Source organism: Neofelis nebulosa, chromosome 4 (assembly GCF_028018385.1).
Source record: "Neofelis nebulosa isolate mNeoNeb1 chromosome 4, mNeoNeb1.pri, whole genome shotgun sequence".
NCBI lineage: Eukaryota > Metazoa > Chordata > Mammalia > Carnivora > Felidae > Neofelis > Neofelis nebulosa.
This window is the reverse complement of record NC_080785.1, coordinates 80,693,052-80,715,463: the sequence shown is the minus strand read 5'-3', so window position 1 is coordinate 80,715,463 and position 22,412 is coordinate 80,693,052. Positions and strand designations below refer to the sequence as shown.

The following is a 22,412-nucleotide window of genomic DNA, read 5'->3' as shown; positions in this document are numbered from 1 at the left end:
TATGTATGTCCTTTTAATTTCTACATATTAACACAGCCCCTCTGACTATACGGTAGAGGACCATTTATTTCTGCCTCCAGCTTTCTAACATTTGCCTGATTTCCACTACCCCAGGGCCTATAGGAAATAAGTTAGGGAACTTATCTGTTTCTCTACCTGTCATGTTGAAAAAGTCTTAAGATAGTTTAAAATTTCGGAAAGAAAAAAGAGAGAGAGAGAGAGAGAGAGAGAGAGCTGTTACCAAAATTTTAGAATGTGAGTATCTTGCTGGAAACAATACCAGCACAAGGGTATTTCAGAAGAGACCTGCCCAGGCACGCCGTGAAAGGAAAGGGTGACCCAACAGCAGCAATCTCAGGACCGGCTGCACAGCTGGCTAGGTGTGACCGTGTTGTGCTTGGCACATCTATGTGTTTGTATAGGGCCTTTAGTAGTGTAGTGGGAAGCGACGGATGAGAGGAGAAAAATGGTTTTTATCCAACGTGAGAGCTTTGCCCCTTGGCGAGGCACCAGACAGCTGTTCAAAGTTTTCTCCTCCTGCTGCTTCAGGCTGTTTTCTACAGGTTGCACTGTCCTTTTAAACAAATCATGGGACTGACTAATGTGAGGGAAGACAGGGCACAAGGAAAGACTGAACCAGGCTTCCATTTTTAGCAAACTGGGAAAAATAACCTAAATACAAAAAGGAAGTTTTTTTATTTATAAAGTAAAAAAATACATGCAATTTCTTTTAGTAACTATTCTTTTTTAATTTATTTGTTTATTTTGAGAGCGGGAGCGGGCAGGGGAGGGACAGACAGAGAGGGAAAGAGAATCCTGTGTAGGCTCTGCACCATCTGAGCAGAACCTGATGCAGGGCTCGAACTCATAATCAGTGAGATCATAACCTGAGCCAAAACCAAGAGTTGGAGGCTTAACCGACTGAGCCACCCAGGGGCCCCGAAAAATCATTGTAATTTCACAGATGCCATTCTATCCCCCTGCCTATTCAGCTGTGAGTCAGTTTCTAAATGTGGATGAGGAAAGACTCTGTCTTCAGTATCAGAACTAGAAAGGCCAGGGGTACAAATATGGGGGTACATTTGTCTCTTTCTTCTTTTTCTTTTTTTGCAACTAAAACCCAGCTTTATTCTTGTTATATCTGAATCTTGAATATTCTGCTATGCTTAAAAGGTAAAACAACAACAACTCAAGTTTCCTCTTTATTGTTCAGTGTCTAATATAGCGATATGTCTTCTAGCATTTGAAGAAATGCATGTACCAGTTGCAAATATCCATTCAAAATTTTATTTACAATTGGCAAATGAACTTTAACCTCTGAACTTAAAAAATGTCATAGTATGCTTCCCTGCTTGTACAAAGGTTGGATTCTGTCTACTATAACTGGGTAACACTTTAAAGACAACAATTAAACCAACAATTTTTGATCATTTACTTTCAAAATTAAATTGTTTAAGCTAAACTTAATTGTGCTGGACATTTAACAAAACATATAGCTGTAGCTCTGTCTTTTTTAAGGTTTCCTTTTTTTTAATGTTTATTTATTTTTGAGAGACAGAGAGACAGAGCATGGGCGGGGGACAGGCAGATGGCGGGGAGGGAGGGACACAGAATTTGAAGCAGGCTCCAGGCTCTGAGATGTCAGCACAGAGCCCGAAGCAGGGCTCAAACCCATGAACCACTAGATCATGACCTAAGCAGAAGTCAGATGCTCAACCAACTGAGCCACCCAGGCGCCCCAAGGTTTCCTTTCCTTTAGAGGAGTTCTATATGAGAAAAAGGAAAAGCTCATTGAACATAGTAAGTTGCTTGGCATAAAGAGAATATTGGCCCCATGGAAAAGAAAGCCCTTACCTTTGATTTACTCTAGAGAAAAAGCTGTATGAGTTGTACACGGTGGGGCTTCTTGTTAGGCAAAGATTTGAAATGTTATAGAAAGAGAGAATTAATTATTTTACATTTGGTGGTGGTAGCTGAAAAATCACTTAACATTAAAACAATGTTAATGTTTTGTAGCAGGTCCGTTAAATTAAATGGCTGGTTGATATATGGATAAAAAGAAAAAGATATTTTAAATTTTTCTGAAGATCTAAATTCCTAAAATAGAATTGGTAAGGAGAGATGTTTATTCAGGGATTCTTTGAGATTTAAGAATTTTAGTCAAGTTTTTACAGGATATGAGGGGCAATAAATGGGTACAAGGAGGTTAGTTTAGTAGATGTGATATTGCATGTGACTTCAGTGTACCTGTAGTAATGGAATTAGAAGAGGGCCTATAACCACTTCATTTTGCTCCTCACCATAAAATGGAAACTTAGTTGGGAAATTCATGTGTAGGTTTCAACCTTTGAAAGTAAAGCTAAAACATTTAACAGCAAAAGCAGTATTTCGGGGAAAATGGAATCTAAAAATGAATTTTTTTCATCATTAGAGGTTTAGAAATAGCCAAAAACTGCACCAAAATGATTTGAGAATAGTGAAACAGACATTTCTTAAATATTTGAACTTCAAAAACAAGTCTTTCCACATTTTGGCTATGGTGATAGGGCTGCAATGAACATGGGAGTGCTAATCTCTTTTCAAGATCCTGATTTCAATTCTTTTGGATAAATACCCAGAAGTGAGATCATATGCTAGTTCTATTATTTATATTGTAGGTGGAAACAGTCTAGATGTCCATCACCTGATGAATGGGTAAAAAAAAAAAAAAGAAAAAGAAAAAGAAAAAAGTGATATATGCACACAATGGAATACTATTCAGTCTTAAAAAAAAAAAAAAAAAAAGGAAATCCTTCAACAGGTGCCCATGTAGATGAACAAAGAAGACATTACGCTAGGTGAAGTAAGTTAGTCACAGAAGGTCAAAACTACATGGGGACCCTGAGTGGTTCAGTCGGTTAGGCATCCATCTTCAGCTCAGATCATGATCTCTCAGTCCGTAAGTTTGAGCCCCGCACTGGGCTTTGTGCTGAAAGCTCAGAGCCTGAAGCCTCTTCAGATTCTGTGTCTCCCTCTCTCTCTGTCCCTGCCCCACTTGTGCTCTGTCTCTGTCTCTCAAAAATGAATAAACTTTGAAAAAAATTAAAAAAAAAAACTACATACTTCCATTTATATACATATTCAAACTCATGAAAGCCAAAGATAAAACTGTGGTTACCAGGGGCTAAGGGGAGTGGAATGTAAGAAGTCAGTAATTAATGGTATACAATTTCAGGTATTCAACGTGAAGAAGTTCTAGAGATCTTTTGCACAACATTATCTACAGGCAATACTGTATTCATAAACTTAGAATTATGTTAAAGGCATAGATCTCACCTTAAGTGTTCTTACCACAAGAAGCAATTTTTAAGGCACCTTCTCACCTTTTTGATAAGAGAATGGTTTAAAAACTGAAACTCCCTGTCAAGTAAACATTTATCAACATTTGACACTTAGGCATACATCATAAAATTTCCTTATCAACACAGAATAAAACTACCAAGTAAATCTTTTAATAATAAGTCAAATATCAAAAATGAAATCTGCCTTTAAAAATCTTCTTCCGACTCTGAGGTTTCGAGCAGCCTGCTACCGTTGGCCTGACCTCAGTTTGGTTTCCATTTTTGACCCCTACTACCTGCTATATTGTGGATTCTGCCATATTTTATTTCATTTGCAACTTCTTATTCTCAAGGCCTAAGGTTCAATAACGGTTGAAAAAGTCCACCTGAACAAAATACAGTTTGTTCAGAGATTCAGTTTGGACACCAGAGGGCAGGAGAATCCCTTGAAGTGAAGGGATTCTGTGACTGTGTCCTTGTCATTCACGAGTTTCCAGGCTTATTGACATTGTAGAGAGTAATGATATCGTAGTAAGGCCAGGAGTTTAGGTTTGACTTTTTGTCACAGGAAGCACAGGATTCTGTCAAAAACTAGAAAATTAAAGTCACTATGGCACCCTGAGAGTCTTCGTGTTTATTTCTCTCAGTGATAATGTCAGCAGAAGGCCCTGCTGGGAGCACAACTTTAGAAGCAATCTGGATAACAACATGAGGAAACGTAAACGCAAAGGAGGTTTTTCAAATAATCTATTTTAAAAGGTTTAAGCGTAAAGTGGCTTTTAGGAAAGATTCTGACGTTTCGTAGCCAGCAAATTATTCAGCAGTGCTTTTATTAAAGTCAAAGATGTGTCCCCAGAATTACAAGAAAAGAAATGACAAGCGCAGTAAGGTTGCAAAACGGCATTATTATTTGTGCAGGGAGCAGATCAGTCCTGGGGGAAACAGTGTGGGGTTCAGTTTGGTTATTCGCTTTGATCTCATTGAAGGTAGAGTGCTGTGGAGGTTAACGGCATTTGATTTGGAGTCAAGTAGAGCTAAGTTTGATCCCAGTCTTACCCACTTCAGACCAAGGAGAAAGAAACCCAGTTGTAACCAAAAGTGTAACGCAAAATAAACAGCTTCTCCCAATAATTATGAGAGTTGCTTTTTTTTGTTTAATGTTTATTTATTTTTGAGAGAGAGACAGAGCGCAAGTGGGGGAAGGGGAGAGAGAGAGGGAGACACAGAATCTGCAGCAGGCTCCGCGCTTTGAGCTGTCAGCACAGAGCCCCATGTGGGCTCGAACTCACTGCCTGTGAGATCATGACCTGAACTGAAGTTGGAAGCTTAACCAACTAAGCCACCCAGGCACCCCAACGATAGTCGTTTTTGCATCTCTAAATTCTATAACAAGGAGATAAACTTCCTGATCAATGAGAATGTTGTTCTGCTGGAGTCTTTCTGGAGCCTCTTTCCATCTCCTTTACCAATACTGGCCCAATTTCGGGCCGTGAGTGAGTTTATAGATCTTCCTCGACTTACAATGGGATTGTGCCCCCATAAACCCATTGTAAGTTGAAAATATCATAAGGCAAAAGTGCATTTATTACACCTAACCTACTCAACATCATACCTTAACCTAGCTGAACTTCAATGTGCTAAGAACACTTGAATTCGTCTACGGTTGGGCAAACTCCTCTAACATAACACAAAGCCTATTTTATAAAGAAGCATTGAGTATCTCATGTACTTTATTCAAAACTGTACTAAAGTGAAAAACAGATGATTTCAAGTGTATTTTTGTCTACCCTTTTGATGATGTGGCCTACCAGAAGCTGTGACTTTTTGCCAGGCTCAGCTTCACGAGCCCCTCGTACTGCATCTGGCAAGCCCAGGAAAAGGTCAAAATTCAAAATTCTAAGTATAGTTTCTACTGAATGTGGATCCTTTTCTCACCATCAGAAAGTCAAAAAAATCAGAAGTCAAAACTACTTAAGTTGGGGACTGTCTGTAGTTACAAGGTGTAATTCTCAAAGCTTTGCTACAGATGTCAATATGTTCACATATTTTAAAAAGCATAGGAATTTCCTGAGGAACACTGACGTTGAGTAAGCATAAAGGAATAACTCAGTTAAATGGCACTTTCTTATGCCTGCTACTATTTTTCCTTTTCTATTGTTAAAAAGAGGGACACCCGCGTGGCTCAGCTGGTTAAGAGTCCAACTCTTGATCTCAGTTCAGGTAATGACCTCACGTTTTGTGAGACTGAGCTCCACATCAGGCTCTGAGTTGGCCATGGAACCTGCTTAAGATTCTCTCTCCTTCTTCCTCTGCCCCTCCCTCGAGCGCATGTCTGCTCTCTCTCTCTCTCTCAATAAACAAACAAACAAACTCATGTAGAAACGGCTGAGAATGGGATCGTTCATGATACTTAACCCCATCATCCTAGGATGGTAGAATTTCCCCAGCTAGAAATCCCCTCTGAATTTTAACTGTCCTCCTCACAAAAGGCCCCAAATATATATAACAGCAGTTGAAATTCTACATAGATTCATTACATATATATCCACTACATATATACTTAATAAATGTAGTCTATCATAAACATATTATTATATGTTCAGTATATACATATATACTATATATATGCAGTAAAAGATATTCTACAGAAGAAGAAAATAAATATAATTTGAGACAAAAAATTTTTTTAATATAGTATCATAGTACAAATTCTAAGAGCCTGGACTCTGCTGCCAGAGTGTCTGAATTTAAAACTCAGGTGCACTACTCAGTCGCTTTTGTGACCTTGGGCAAGTTACTGCACCTCTGTGTGCCTGATGCTGAGTAGCATAAAATGAGTGGCTGTAAAATGGCATTAATAACAACAGCACTTGCTTCTTAGAATCCTTATGAAGTTAAGATTTGTAAAACCTTCAGAATATTATCCGCACACTGTAACTTACACCTTACCTTACTGTGAAATTAATAAGACACGTATAATTTTGATGTTCAAAGAAAATTAAAAATCTGAATCCTGGAAATCACATTATTTGCAAAATAATTTTTCCATTGAAGTGTGATAACCTTATAATCAGTCCAGAAAACATATTTGAAACATATTTCTATTGAGGAATTACGAAAGGGAAAATAGTCACAGTTCTAAAGTGTGTTTCCTAAATTTAATTAGGTTATGTAACAGGAAGATGAAAAGAGAAAGCCTGAAAAAGCCTGGTTACCAACTGTTTCCTGTTTAAGGACAAACATATGAAAAGACAAAATTCAGTAGAATTGGTTGGATTAAGTCAATACTTTTTCTCAGAGATTTTGAGGAATACTTTAGAGCTCCTGGTAGAAATATTCATATTGAATCTTAAGTGGAAAAAAGAGCATGTATTTCTTTATATTTTATCAATTAACCAACCTTAAAATATTTAAATAACTTAAACTGTTTTAATCACATCAACAAAACAAAAGAAAAACTTGCCATTTATAATGCAAATACAGATTTCACACTGCAAAGTCTTTTTTTTTTAACAGATGCAACATAATAAAGAAGTACATGAACTATTGGAATTGATGTTGTCTTTTAAAGTAGAAACAAGGACCCAAAGACTCTACCTATATACAGAGCTGTAAGTGGGAAATAAATATTTACTTGGCATTTTCATTTAACTTGGAATATTTGTCATTCTACATATTGAATCATTTTGATGATTCTGTAGACTTATTGAGGATAGGCACTATATTTTCAGCATAGCCTGATCCTTATGATATAATCATTGTTTCCTGTAGTATCTAAAGCTCTTACTCAAAAGGGGAAAAAAAAAAAAAAAAGTTAAGTTCCAATGAAGGATGGAAATGCTAATGTATGACTGTAAATAAATAATAGGTATTTTCCAAAGCACAGCACATGTTGCTGTGGTGAATGAGCATAGTTTATTATAATAGAATTGGAAAGAGGATATGGGCTTATAAAAATAATTTGATTTTTAAGTTGGATACATACAGTGCCAGGTCGGGGATAAGGAATTCTTCCATCGTACTGCACCCAACGATGGTCTGCGCTTTCCTTATGAGCATATGGACCATTAAAAACTGCTCTGATGTCAGCCATGTTGTACACACAAACAGCGGAGCCTTTGAAGATGGAGCTGAAAAAAAGCAGAATGGTCCAATCATTCATTGTACATCACTCAATGCACATTTATTGAGCACATATTATAACCAGGTGTGTGGACAAAGTAATGCGGCACATTCCATTTGATAGGTGCTGCAGACAAAATGTGTGTATATGCCCTTAAGGAGCTTATAAGCAAGCAAGCCTGAAAAAAGTGTGACAGCAGTTACCTTACAGATGATTGTAGTAAGCTAAGCAAACATGCAATGGAACTCCAACACAAGGCTGTCTGGTGAGTTTTCAGAGTAGATGGCGCCTACACTGACACTTGACAGATACATAGGAGTTCCCTAGGAAAACTGGAGGATAGAAGGAAATATGCAGAAAAGAGTATCATATTTATAGACATGCTTTTGAATTTCATTTGAAGTTTTTACGGCCTGATGCCTCCCAAAGAACTTCCAAAATAAAAAGTTACATCACCTACTTTTTTAAAGAGGAGCATTTTAGATACATAAATAATAAATATCTCATTTGTGTTTTCTTTTTTTTTTTTCAATGCTTATTTTATTTTGAGAGAGAGACAGAGCGTGAGCAGGGAGGGGCAGAGAGAGAGGGAGACACAGAATCCGAACCCCAACACAGCTCTTGAACCCATGAACATGTGAGATCATGACAAAGATCACGCCCAACCAACTGAGTCACCCAGGTGCCCTTCTATTTAAGTGTTCTTACAGTGGGCAAATGGCCGTAAATATTGACTATTAAGAATTTCCTCATACAATTTTTATTAATTTAAAAAATGTTGAAACTCTCTTTTGCTTCTTCCCTAATCTCTGTATTTTTTCTTGAATTTATGTATGTACCTTATCTGACCCTTAAAATTTATCTTAATTACACAGGACTGGAGCACACATAATTAAGAAGCAGAAAAGCTCCACGAGGATTCCACAATTTTTTGCAAATCAATGGTGAAAATTGTTAACACTGTCATCAGATGTTTCATTTTTGTTTTATTTCTGGAAAATAAAAGACGTTTTCTCTGCATCTAAAACTTTCGGTGATTCCTATTCATAAAAACGAGATCACCCCCTAGGAGCTAAGAGACATATCATCTCAGCACTATACAAATGAGCCAAAGATTCTCTAGCTCGACCATTAATATTCTTGGAATGACATTAATGGGAAACATCCGGAGCTGATGGCAAACAGGCAGCTGGAAGAAAACTAGCTGCTAAGAAAGAAGGTGACGCCCCCATAAAATCACATCATCCGCCTAGGATATTCTAAAGGAATGATGGTGCATCGCGCTTTGTGGTATTGCTATTGTTGCAGATTCACTACATCTGCTGATTGGATAAAAGATGTGCCATGCATCCCAACGTTACCTCAGTCCTCAGGGCGCCATTCAAAATAGAATAATTAAGTACGCCAAGAACAAAGAGTGGACTTGTAACTTCGCACTCTGGGTGGGCAGAAACTTGGTAGGAGAAAAAAGATAACTATCTCGGAGCTGTATGTCCCTGGCACATATCGATGCCTTGTGTGTGGAAAACACAGTGACTTCAAAGACAGTTCTGCGAATGGAAAGATGCCAAGAGAACCAGGGCTGAGATACTTAACTTGAGTGGCTCCAGACACTTACTTGCTCTTCCTGAATCTTTTTAGTCCAGATACAAATGAGCAGAAAAATGGGAGTCCGAATGGCAGCTTGTTAGGGTATCTTCTTTATTTTCATTTGAAATATTCACATTCTATATCTCACAATTAGCCAAAGAGCATTTTGTGTTCTGACATATGATGAACACTATTGGTATAAGGCAAACTAAGTGAAGGCAATTTTCACAGAAAAGAAATGATAATGTGCCTACAAACTATTTTAATAATTTTTTCAAAAGGAGGCAGTAGGCCCATTTCTCTATTACCAACACCACCAACGCTTCCAATACTAATATCTATATAAATATTCATAGCAGAGCTGTGGAAAAAGTAAAAAGTAGTTCAAAGAAGGTATTGCCGTCAGCAATATGTAACAGGAATATCGTAAAAGGCGTACCAGGGTCAAAGGTAAGTTGCTGAATTAAACAAAATTAAATTCAAATAAAATTATGTAAGGTCCTTATATTTTTTGAGAAAGATTCATAGGTGCTAGGGCAACTTTTAAGGAAGGAAGTCACAGAGTCTCAGAGACAGGTGCAGGACAGTATTATATAGAAAGAAGACAAAAACACAGGGGTGGAAATTAAGAAAACACCTTCAGTTCTAGTGCCACCTTTACTACTAACTGGCTCGTCTTCTTTGGGCAAGTCATACGAACTTCCTTTGTTTAAGCTAGTAGAGCAATAATGATATGGTGATAACAGCCAAACTCCCAGCTTTGTAGGGTGATGGCGAAGCGCACGTAAGATAGTATGGGAGGACATTTCAGAAGTCCCGTCTCGTGATTTCAGCCAAACCAATGACTAAGACATGTATTTCTTTAATACTACTTCTATGTCACCCAGCTTGACCTATTTACTATGGTTAGTATATGCACGCACCTTTGCACCCAGTAACTTTCGTCTGGGAATTTAGCTCCCAGATATACTTGCTCATACAGAGAACAACATGTATACAAGCTTAGTCAGTGAAGCATTACGCGTACCACCAAAGCACTAGAAATAATGGAAATGTCTATGTATAGCAGACAGGCTAAATAAATTGTGGTGGTTGATACAGGAATACTCTGCTGGAAGAAAAAGAACCAAGAGGCATTTTATGTATTGACATTAAGAGATTTCTAAGAAACACTAAGTGAAAAAATAAAATGAAAAATGGGGTATTTTTTCTCACACAAAAGGGACAAAAAAATCATACAACTGTGTTTTCTTACATATACATAACAATTCTATAGAATTACAAGCATTTTTTGAACTTACCTGGTTGTGGTAAAGACTCCATATACTACAGGATTTCTTTCATCTCTTGTGGGGAGTAAGTAAATATCCTCTATTAATGGGAAGAAATAATGATTCATTATATTTTTATATTTCAGTATTACATGTTTGCTTTTTCTTTCAGCATACAGTATTCCTGAGACTCTGCAGTATATAAAATACTGTAAAATAACAGTGAAAGTCATTACATTATGATAAGAAATCAAAGGTTAAAGACTGGTTTTCTCACTAGCTATGCGACACTGAACTGGATATCTAACCTCTTAGATGTTTACTTCAATCACCCATAAATGGGATGATTTGCTTGATAATCTCCATGACTATTTCCAATCAGAAGTATGTGATTTCATACAGAATAAAAATTAAAAACCTAGGTTATTTTTACCCTCCAATGTAAAAAAAAAAAAAAATCTTGTCCTGTAACTGTGTCAACTTACTAGTGATTTAATTATCTATTTGCTAACAATATAAAAATGGCTACACAAGTTAATTACTTGTGCAACATTACTTATGTAACAACTTGCTCAGCATTTTCTAATCACTTGCACAGTATTGATACCAAAATATGTGTAAATAATATCCTTCAAAAGATTTTTTAGGATGTGAGCACACTTATATACAACATGAAATATCAGCCATGAATATTCAAACAACAACAACAAATATATATATATATATATATATATATATATATATATATATATACTTTATATGTTGTATGATAAAATCATTCAATGATAAAATCATTTTTACACTGCATGGCAAAAACAAGTTTAAAAGATAAGATTTGATGATGCTAACTTTATATATAACTGAAAACATCCCTTCTAGAATTAGCTTTGAGGCGAGTAAAGAAGGGAAATGAAAGAGAATAATCCGTCTAACACTTTTCTCAGTATTCTTTTTCTTAACAAGTGAGCGGGAGCGAGTTCTCCCCATCTCCTGTGCTCTCCAGCAGAGGGCACCAGCAGAATAAAGAACCCAAGTTCTTGCTACCTATAGACTGCTGCTCCTTCCAAAGTAAAACGCCACATGGAGAATGGATGGATTCTATAGAACCATTGCTAGTAGCTTTGTGTCTCTTGCTGCGGCTTTGTTTCCTTCATAACTTTGAGAACGCTTACGAAAAGAGGAATTGCTTCATTACAATATGCTCTGAGACCTAGAACACCTCCATGTTCTTTGTGTGTATGAATTTGGTAATAACACTCCTGCCAGCTGTCCTGGGCTGAAGTAAAATAAATGCTGAATTTATTAGGCAGTAAGACATTTTCAAGAAAAAAAGGAGGATGTGACTTACGTAGCTCATCAAAATGAGTATCAGCCCCATCATTTCCAGGAATTGAGCAAATCAATCTGGCTTTAAGAAAAGTTGTCCATTTGTTTATCAGGCTGCGCTGTCCGCCAACATCATTCTGGAAAAAAAAGAAAAGGAAAATAATAGAGATACAGATTTAGTTAATGTCTTTGTTCACAAAGACAAGGAGCCTACATATTTAGGGCTTTGAACTTTGAAACAAGGGAAAAGGCAGTTTTGTCTCTTAGTATTACATGTTCTTCTCATGGTTCAATGAATATAATTCAGCTCTCCTAGATGGGTAGAGGCTGGCAAGGCAATCTAGTAAATAAGTGAGACCTGGAATCAAATCTCACCTCTGTCAACGGTTGCCCCATGGCCTACAAAAGGCTATGTAATTCTCCAAGTCTCCACTGAACAAATACCATTAATGCCTTGAAATTGGTTACTCTGATGATTAAATGGAAAAATTTGTGTACAATGCTTAGTAAAGGGCCAGACAACTTGTGTTCAATAAATACTAGAACTGACTTGTATACTACACATATGAGTAAGATCATTATGATCTTTAGAAATATGCCTTGGTGTAGACTTTCAAAAGTCTTTTGGTGCCCTACTAATTAAACAGTAAGGCAACACAAACATACATATAAAACCAATCTTGTTTTAAATGCTAACTGATGTATTTCCATACTTTTTTTTTTTAACTCTGAAGTATTTCATTAAAAATGTTCTTTAGACACTTACTAAACATAAGCATTTAAATCAATTCAATAAAATAAATAGGGCAATGCAATTCAATAATTCACCATTAAAACATCTATTTCTTATTTTTAATTTAATATGTCCCTAAATATGAATACAAAATTAATACAATTGTTATTTGAATAGATCTGCTAAGTTTACAATAAGTAAGATGAGACTGTTTCATGAAATAAATATATTAAGTACTTAAACTCAACTTTCAAAAATTACTTTCACAGCCATGATTTCCATTAATGCATTTACATTTAAATGTAAATTATATAAACATTCTTATCCTGCATGCAATCTATGTCTTACAAATTTAATACAAAGTTCACTGTCAAATACTAACTCTGAATATTTAGGAACTGTATTCCCTCTGCTTCGTTATCTCTGAAAATTAAATGCAATTATAAAAAAGTATCTTAATGACTACTCCAAACAGGAGAATTCAAAGTCACAGAAATAGTTGCTATTCTTGAAGAAAGGGGGAAGAAGAAAGGAAAGGGGAAGGAAGACAGAGATCCCTTTGAGTGCTAACTTGGGTGATGGGGAAATCCAAATTCCATGTGATATAATCTTAGTAACAGAGCAAATCTCAGAAATCTACAGAACTGTGGGAGAGCTGAGAAGGCAATGAGGTCCCTGAGACCACAGACCGTAACTATCCTTATAGCCTCAGCACCTAACACCAGAGGCACACCGGGACACCCAGAGTGAATGAATCCCACTTTATAACCCTCTCTGCTACACAACTGAATACTTTTCAGAAATAGCTCTGTATAAATGAGTAATAATTTTTACTTCCTTGATTTGTTCTTTAGGCTTACAACGATGTAAAAAAAAATTGAAATTTAAAGACACTGAAATTCAAGAAAATATTTCATATACAAACTAAAATTTTGCACTTGAACAAAAATTGCACCTCACAGTTTGCCCTATGTCTCGCTGTTTTAAATTTTAAATGATCCAAATCAATGTGCACTTAGTCTTGGAACGCATGTGTAACTGAGTTCGCGTGTGTGCTGACAGATACATTATATAAACTCAGTGATAACTACGGTGATTGTTTGGAAACTGGACCAACAAAAGACCTTCCTGGCAGTTGTATTTTGACACTGATACTGTTTAGAATTGCTGACACATGGTGATAATACAAAGCAAAAGAACATTAAGTTGATTTTCTCATAATTTTTCATTCTTTCCAGAAAACGCACTCCCTATTCCTTTCATCCTACATCACTGCACATATGTCACTAATATCCTGCTTATCAGGTGTTTAATAAGAGCATGTTCAATTATTAGTGAGAAACAAAAAATACTAGATAAAATTGATGCCCTTAGAAAGTGCCCTTAGAAAGTATAGATAAATGCCATAGAATTTAAGTCTCCTCTGAAAGGTCTCTGTAGTAAAAAAAAAAAAAAAAATGAGTACAGGCCTCACTGAAGAGTTAAATTCAATATTGTTCTTAAAATGATAAGTGGGATCAGAGATTGGTTCAGGAAATATTCTTGGTGCTAGAAAAGAGGGGGAAAGGACAACAGGTGGGAGACTTTAGAACATGCATGGATCAGAGCGACTGGGTGGCTCAGTCAGTTGAGCGTCCAACTTCGGCTCAGGTCATGAATTCATGGCTCCTGAGTTCAAGCCCCACGTCGGGCTCTGTGCTGACAGCTCAGAGCCTGGCGCCTGCTTCGGATTCTGTGTCTCCCTCTCCTTCTGACCCTACCCCCCCCCCCCCCCCCCCCGCTCACACTCTGTCTCTTTCTCTCTCTGTCTCTCAAGAATAAGTAAACATTAAAAAAAAAAAAAAAAGGCACACATAGGGAGAACCAGGACAAATTTGGTATAGGCAAATACTGGGATAAATTCAAATAGTGGAAGAGAATGTTATACAAGGATATTGGAGTACATTCAAGGAAAGCTTTAATACCAGGCCAAAGTATTTATGTCATTTAGTAATATGTTATTTAGTATCGAGAGTTACTACAAGGAAGTGAAAGAAAATTAATACCTAATATATTTTATATAATAACCATCTAGATACAAACATGTCTATAATTGCTTTTGAATTTATGTTTTGTATATGGTGCTTCTATTGTTGCAGTATCACTGTGCAAGAACAAACATAACCAATATTTCAGCTGGCTATTGGATGATTAACGATGGCTACAGATGTGAAGGCAGATTTATCTAGACACGGCCTTTATTTTTACCGCTAATATCCTCAGATCATTTCATAAATATAAATCCAGATGTTAATATGAATAGGAAAAACCCCTGGTGCTTCCTTTTAGTAAGGATGAATTCTTTGTTAACGTTTCATAGGATCTCAGCGAGAAATGCTACCTGGAATTATTTGGGAAGAAAGAGATTTTATAAAAAATTTAAAAATAGGGGTGCCTGGGTGGCTCAGTTCGTCGAGCGTCTGACTTTGACTCAGGTCATGATCTCACGGTTTCTGAGTTCCGGCCCCAGATCTCACAATAGGCTTTGCACCCACAGCGCGGAGCCTGCTTCGGACTATCTTCCTCTCTCTGTGCCCCTCCCCTGTCAGTACAAACACACACACTCTCTCTCTCTCAAAAATAAATATTAGAATACATTTTTAAAAATTAAAAATAAAAAGTAAGATATCTCATCTTTCTCATCAACCTTGATTTATATATTTTTACATTCACATATGTGTTCTGTCTTCATATAGTCTTATTGTAGCAGACTCCTCCTTGTACTAAGCTCTAAGTGAAAATCTTTCCATTTTAATGTATTCTTCTTACATATTTATAATTTGTAAAATTTTTCATTGCCTATATTTGCAATTTTGAGTCAGCTATAAATACTAAAAACAGTGCTGATTCAAAATATTAGTTATCATGAATTGAATGCTAAGGACTCTGGTTTATTGCTTTCCCCTGGCATAGCATAGTTGCTCAAATTATTTTGTTAAATGAATAAACAGATATATCAAATATTTGCTCCACAACATTCCTTTAACAGGTGTATACATCACTACTTCATCATAAAAATCAGCAATCACATTCCCTTTTAAGCATTTTATTAGATAAAAATAGCAATAAATGCCTATTTGCAAAGTGTCCCCCTCTCTCTCCTTGCAATTATCACCCATGTTTAAGACAAACCATGAAAAAATTCTAATTATTCTACTAGGCTCAAATTTGTTAGACAGGAAAGGAACTTACACTGTGGCCTGCATATCTATTTTTTTTAACCTGACAAATGGAAATTGCAATCCTTTGAACAAAAGAATCTTTAAATGTGCTTGCCTATCCGTCTAGCAGCCTTTCCATGCTCCCTCAAGGAATAAAAAGATAAAACAAACAAACAAACAAAAAAAATCCAGGTCAAAGATGAAAGCCACCTGCTGTCAGCAGGGAAACAAGTATAATTTCTGGGATAATAGTTCTCAGGAATGGATCATAAGCATTTAATGACTGAATAGTAACTCTTACAGACATCCAGAAGCATGACCTGGGATGGCAAAGTTCAATTCACGAGGGGTTGTATTTCTCCTGTAGGGAAGTGTCAATTGACTGACTGTTGACCAGCTCTCAGTGCCTGGATTTGTTTGCAAATCCACCAAATCCCCCCCTGAGAACCTTAAGCACAGAAGAGGGCTGAAAAGGAGGTAACCACTTTTGTACTAAATTGTCACCTCCTTGCTTATTTCTGTGAAGTTCTAAAGAACGCAGCCATCTCACTAACACAATAGATTTATTATTGAGATGTCAGAATCAGCAGCTTTTAGTCACCAGTCACTTCTGTGTCTCCACTCTATCACAGCTTCTTTGTAGTCAGATTGCCAAAAGCCTTGACATTCTCTACACAAAGATGCGATGAAAGTAACAAAGAAATTAAATGTAAACAAGCCAGACCACATGGTGGTGAATGCAGAGGGTGCCTATTTTCTTATTCTCTGTGGCTTCTTGTATGTTTGCGATATTTCTTAAGTGTAAAGGGATTAATGAAAACAGAAAAGACAGAAGATGAAACAAAACACAATTTACAATCTTTCAGCGGCTATAAAATAAACTATCTCTGAGTCGGGTGATGGCTGCATATTATGAAATACCATGATCTTCTAATCATAGGCTGCTAATGGGTAGATCAGTCAGAAGGCAGGTTAATGGTGACTCCATTCTGCGTCTACTGTCCCAGCAGACTCCAGTCCTTATAAATCTTGCATAGACATGTGGAGTAGCTACAAACTGTCACACATGAACTTTTATTGAGTGTGTCTTTTGACCTTTGGGTCACTATGCTGGCTTCATGTGCTAAACACGATTTTATCTGTATACATCATCCTCTTTGAGGATCTCTTCACACTTTATAAATATGGTCATTCCCACCTATATCTTGGGAAACAGAAGCTAAGAATCGGTTTTCGGCTCCTATGCTCTCGAATCTTAAAGATTTTAGTAATCAATGAAATCTCCAAGATATTTGGGAACGTGTTGTATTCTGTTAAAATATGGATTAGCATTCAGAAATTTGTAACCATGTTAATGAATTCAAGTTGAAAGTCACTAGCTTTTTCAAATCAACAAACACTGAAGAATAACAACTCTTAATCACTTAAAGAAGAAAAAGAGGGCGCCTGGGTGGCGCAGTCGGTTAAGCGTCCGACTTCAGCCAGGTCATGATCTCGCGGTCCGTGAGTTCGCGCCCCGCGTCAGGCTCTGGGCTGATGGCTCGGAGCCTGGAGCCTGTTTCCGATTCTGTGTCTCCCTCTCTCTCTACCCCTCCCCCGTTCATGCTCTGTCTCTCTCTGTCCCAAAAATAAATAAAAAATGTTGAGAAAAAAAAAATTTTAAAAGAAGAAAAAGAAAAAATCAAGGGTTTGGTGCTGGAGTCGGAGTTCATAAATTCTTCTTTGCTTAAAATTAGTTCTTTTGCTTAATGCTCTTCTGCACCTTTGTGCCAGCAGAGGATGCAAATTCCTGAAACACTTGCAAAGCTATCATCCATGCATCTTTTGTGCACACTTCTCCCCAGTTCTAGCCATTAATGACATTTAGTCTCAGACATTTAAGCTTCAGTTAATACTACCTCTTTTCTTTTGAAGTGTAATCTAAATACCACAATATTGTGAATCCATAAACATGTTTTTCCATAACTGAAACTGCCACACTGAGGTCAACACACAGGCTTGCAATTGACCCTTTTTACACATTCAAGAAGATAAGGGCAAGTTAATACTTTCATGTTTTCAATGTAATGCCTGTTGTATTTCAATGCATCATTCATATTCTTTATCTGATATGTCATTTATGATAACAGCTGTCCCTTGCAGGTCTCAAACAGCCTTGTGTTGAGATATGCCTCCGAATCGCCTGAAGACCCATCACCCCAGGAAGTCCTGGAGATAGGACCACAGCAACTGACATTTCAGAGCAATTGTCCAATGTACTTTGCCCTGTGCTGCCTCAGTCTTCACACAGTTATTTCTAGGGACGAGCTTTATTTGTAAACTTAATACAGATGGTCTGTATGGGGCTGTGTAAGTAAATAATAATGATAAGGTCATTCCAAACACAGAATGGCCCATTTAGAAGCTGGAAACTATGATCGTGACAAAAAGTGAAACCTGGAATAAGAGCCCAGGAGCCTCTCAAGGAAAGCATGTCATATATACTAAAATACAATATTATACTGAGAGCAAGAGTTTAAATGAGGACATTATACGATAAGTAAACTAATGGAAGATGGTGAAGTTATGCAGACCAAATCAAATGAGAGAACTGTGCCGTTTTGCTTTCCTTTTCAGCCCTCATCTTCTTTTGCAATGTCTTATAACTACATTTCGTGCAACTGTTTTGTTGAGATGCAAAAAAATAATAGTAATACATTTATGACCACGAAGAAAAAAAGGCAAAATAAGAAAATAAGGAAACTTTGGGGCACCTGGGTGGCTCAGCCAGTTGAACATCTGACTTTGGCTCAGGGCATGATCTCATGGTTCATGAGTTCGAGCCCTGTGTTGGGCTGTCTGCTGTCAGCACTGAGCCTGCTTCAGATCCTGTCTTCCTCCACTCTCTGCCTCTCCCCTGCTCTCTCTCTCTCAAAAATAAATAGACATAAAAAAAAAAGAAGGAGTATTTTAGTTCATCTACAAATAATCTTGAAATCCCTTAGTAGTAAAAGAAACAAAACTGTAGAAACTCAAACATCTCAGACAAAGGGGAGAGGAGAAGAAAAAAGAAACAAAAAAACTTGTATGGCAGGTATTAAGCACAGTGATTTTTAAGAGATCCATTCTGAAGAGGCTTTCAAGGCACCAATACTTTCTTTTTTTCTAAAAAGGATTCTAGTGTTTAAAGATGACTGTTTCTGATTTGCCATTGGAGAATCAAAATGGAGAACATGTTTTTCTAACTACTTCAAAAATTTGTAAACATTATTAGAAATGCATGACTTGGGTAAGACACTATGCTAAAAAATTCAGTTTCTAAGATTTAACAGGTTAAAATTAGGTAAATCAACGCATGGTAAGCAGTTCCCTCCCTCCCCCCAGGTAAGATCAGAGCTCATTAAATTTAAAAAAAAAAAAAAAAGCTACAAGGCAACAGTATAAATCCTTGCCTAGGAATTCCTGACAGGAAAACAGATGGAAGTGAAGCAAAAGCACATCTGTAACTCGTGGCTCTAAATCTCTCATTCAGGTTGTAAGTGACACGTTGAAAGTAAGCAAAAAAAACCCACAACTCGGTGGAGATCAATAAATATGGAAAGTGTCATCGGCCTCAAAACACAAATCTTCAAAGGCAGTAATTGTCCAAATAGGACCATATATCAAGGTAGACAATGCAAGTGGAATCGAAGCAAAGGGCTATTAATTAGACCCCCAGGCAAGTTATGTGAAAGGACCATCCAAACTGAATTCCTGGCAAGGACAAAAGGAAATACTGCAGAACAAAAAATGAGAACGGGCCTAACCTAGAGCTGGAATCCAGAGTGGGCTAGCTAATGGACAATGCTTCCAAAAAATGAACAGAATTCAAAAATAATGTGAAACAGGCTTGAGGCGAAAAGCTGCAAGCCAGACTCACTGAAGTGACGGGTATTTCCACACTGTAGCTTATAGGGTGGGTCTTGAAGGGACACACACACATGTGCATGGTAATAAACATACAGACATAAATAATAGTATCTGAAAGGACTATTCAGAGGGTTTACTGCATGATGTTTCACCTGTTCTTTCGGTCAGCGTTTATAACCTCCCCATGAAGATCTGTGTAATTTACCATTTATGAGAGCAGCCTGGGGTGTAAGGTGCACCATTTGGTGCTTGAACATATTGACTGTACAACAAAATCAAAGAACTATAGAGTCTGGCGAGGCTTTAGAAATCATCTAGACTAAGCACCGTATTTTAAATACGAGAAAGTGCAGTAGGTAGGGATATCCCACTGAAAAATAATTCATTACTAAATGTGTTCTGCCATGTAAACTGATAACATACACAACAGACTGAGTTGGAAAGATATTCTTTAGAGGAAGGTACTTATTCTCCTGAGGCTCTCATTGATCCACACTGTCCTACGAAATGATACTTTAATTCAGCTTCTTCACTATTTAGTGTCTCTCCCTTTTCGCACCTCTTGTCTAAAATTTGCATTGGTCAGGGGCGCCTGGGTGGCTCAGTCAGTTAAGCGTCCGACTTTGGCTCAGGTCGTGATCTCGCGGTCCATGAGTTCAGGCCCCGCGTCAGGCTCTGTGCTGACTGCTCAGAGCCTGGAGCCTGTTTCGGATTCTGTGTCTCCCTCTCTCTCTGACCCTCCCCCATTCATGCTCTGTCTCTCTCTGTCTCAAAAATAAATAAACGTTAAAAAAAAAAATTTAAAAAATAATAAAATTTGCATTGGTCATACTGCTCACACACAAAAAAACTGTTCACAAAATTATCACCAGGCATGTCTCCAAATTCTTTTGACTATATCCGGAAATAAGATCCACCTTCCAAGTACAAATATTGCTAAAAAAGAAGGCAAAATAGTAACGGGGATTTCAAACATCAAAACTAATAAAATATCATCTCTTCCTATTAATCTTCAGTAACCTGCCTCTAACCACCACCTGGACCTACTACACACACACTGCCACTACCACTCTTCCACTCCCAATGACAGTTAGTTGATCTGGCTCCAAACGTGAGACTGTGTATGCATGATGTGTGCATGTGTGTATATGTGATTTTTGACACTTAACCCGCTGTAGTATGACAAGGAACTTACTTTATTCATATGTCAATCTTTTATGTTGTTGACGGCTCGAAAATAGAGATGTATCCAAGTCCCTCTTGTTTTCCAGTTCCTTCCTCAGTATCTGCCTCATCCAAATTCATATGATTTCATCTAAGTCTTTCATTTGCTTGGTAACATAGTCACGGAAGAGATGGGGGCCCTGATTTTCTCCGTTAAGAAGCTGAGCTCGGAAGAAGTAGAGCGGAAATGGAAGCCTAGATCTGCTTTCATAGAGAATATCCGTATCATTTGAGCAAAAGTTATTGATGATATCCTGATGCCAAACGTAATACCTGATTTTCAATTGCAATGTTACCTGACCTCCTTTTGGTGTGTGACATCACTGACAACTGCTTTCTTCTTGAGACAGCTTTCGTGTCTGATTTGTGACACCATTACCATCCAGCTCTCGACCCAACTATCAAGCTATTTCTTCTCAATTGTCTTTGTGGTCATTTTCCTCTGCTTTTTCTTAAATATCATTGTTCCTTGGGATTCTATCCTTGCTCTTTGATCTTTTACTACATATTTTCTTGGGCAATTTTACATACTTCCATGACTTCAAGAACCAATAAACATTGGTGATTTCCAAATTCATGATTCCAGACACTACTGAGCCTCAGGTTCATATTTTCAACTGGCTGCTGTGGCAGCATATCCCAGAGCCAGGTCAAGTTCAACATGTCCAACTATAAAATCTATGCCCTTAACACCATTTTTGGTGTTTTTTTTTTTTTTTTTTTTTTTTTTGTATCAAAAATCAGAAGACACTCTTCATGAATTTTCCTAATCTCTGCCTTACCTTCTGGAAATCACGATTACTAAGAATATAGGAGTCCCTGTCTATGGGCAAGTATCAAAGTCTCTGGGACAGGAGTAAGGAAGAATTAAAGCGTATCCAGTGACGGACTCTTGATTTTCCCTCAGGTCAAAACCTTGCAGTTTGTGAGTTCTTTGAGCCCCATATCGGCTCTGCAGTAACGGTGCAGAGCCTGCTTGGGATTGTCTCTCTCTCGCTCTCTCTCTCTGTGTCTCTCACTCAAAATAAATAAATCGACTTAAAAAACAAAAACAAAAACAAAAAAACAAAGGCATCGAGGATCCAATAGGACGGGAGCTTGTCGCGACCTTTCATGTACATCATGGGGTCAGTATTTGTAGTCTCAGTCAGTCCTAACCACAAACAGGGAAGATAAGACTTCTCCAGACTATGCAAATTTCAAGTGTGTTCTAAAGGAAAAAGAATCACTAGTCTGTTAATTTGCCATTTACTCGTTATGCTCCCGTCACAGCAGAGCTCTCTCGATTGCTTAAATGTTATTTTCCCACCTCTGAGATTTCACAAGTGTTTTCCTTCTGCCTGGCGCATTCTTCCCTAGCCCTGTCATCTCTGCCCTGGAGCGTCCTCATCATTTTCAATACCCTGGATCAAAAGTTACTTTCTCAGAGGAACATTCCATAGCCAATCGAAAACCCACCCTTGTTTCTTAACCACACCCTGTGATTTTTTTTCCCCCAGTTTGGCAGCTACCACATTTGCCAATTCTATATATTAATCTGTGTATTTTCTTATTTAATGCATATATCATTACTATTACCATTACCCGGTTGAAAGCTCAGCGAATACAAATACCAATCTCTTTTCTTTTTATTCTCTATAAAACTACTATTGATTTAGCACAATGTTGTGTAAAATGTGTTAAGTAAATGAATACTTTGATGGTCCCACATCACTAAAAAGTTTTATAAACTCAGTA

At 37.4% G+C, this 22,412-nt stretch overlaps 1 protein-coding gene across 4 annotated transcripts in view; it reads right to left on the bottom strand.

Annotated features, from left to right (window-relative positions):
• SEMA3D (semaphorin 3D) overlaps positions 1–22,412 on the bottom strand; it is a 201,247-nt gene that overhangs the window by 33,125 nt on the left and 145,710 nt on the right. For all 4 annotated transcript variants that reach the window (XM_058725243.1, XM_058725244.1, XM_058725241.1 and 1 more), the window contains exons 9-11: positions 11,653–11,767; positions 10,335–10,404; positions 7,306–7,450 (exon numbers count right to left, since the gene is read on the bottom strand). In XM_058725243.1, the coding sequence (XP_058581226.1) occupies positions 7,306–7,450; positions 10,335–10,404; positions 11,653–11,767 (330 nt within the window). The remainder of the gene's footprint in view (positions 1–7,305; positions 7,451–10,334; positions 10,405–11,652; positions 11,768–22,412) is intronic.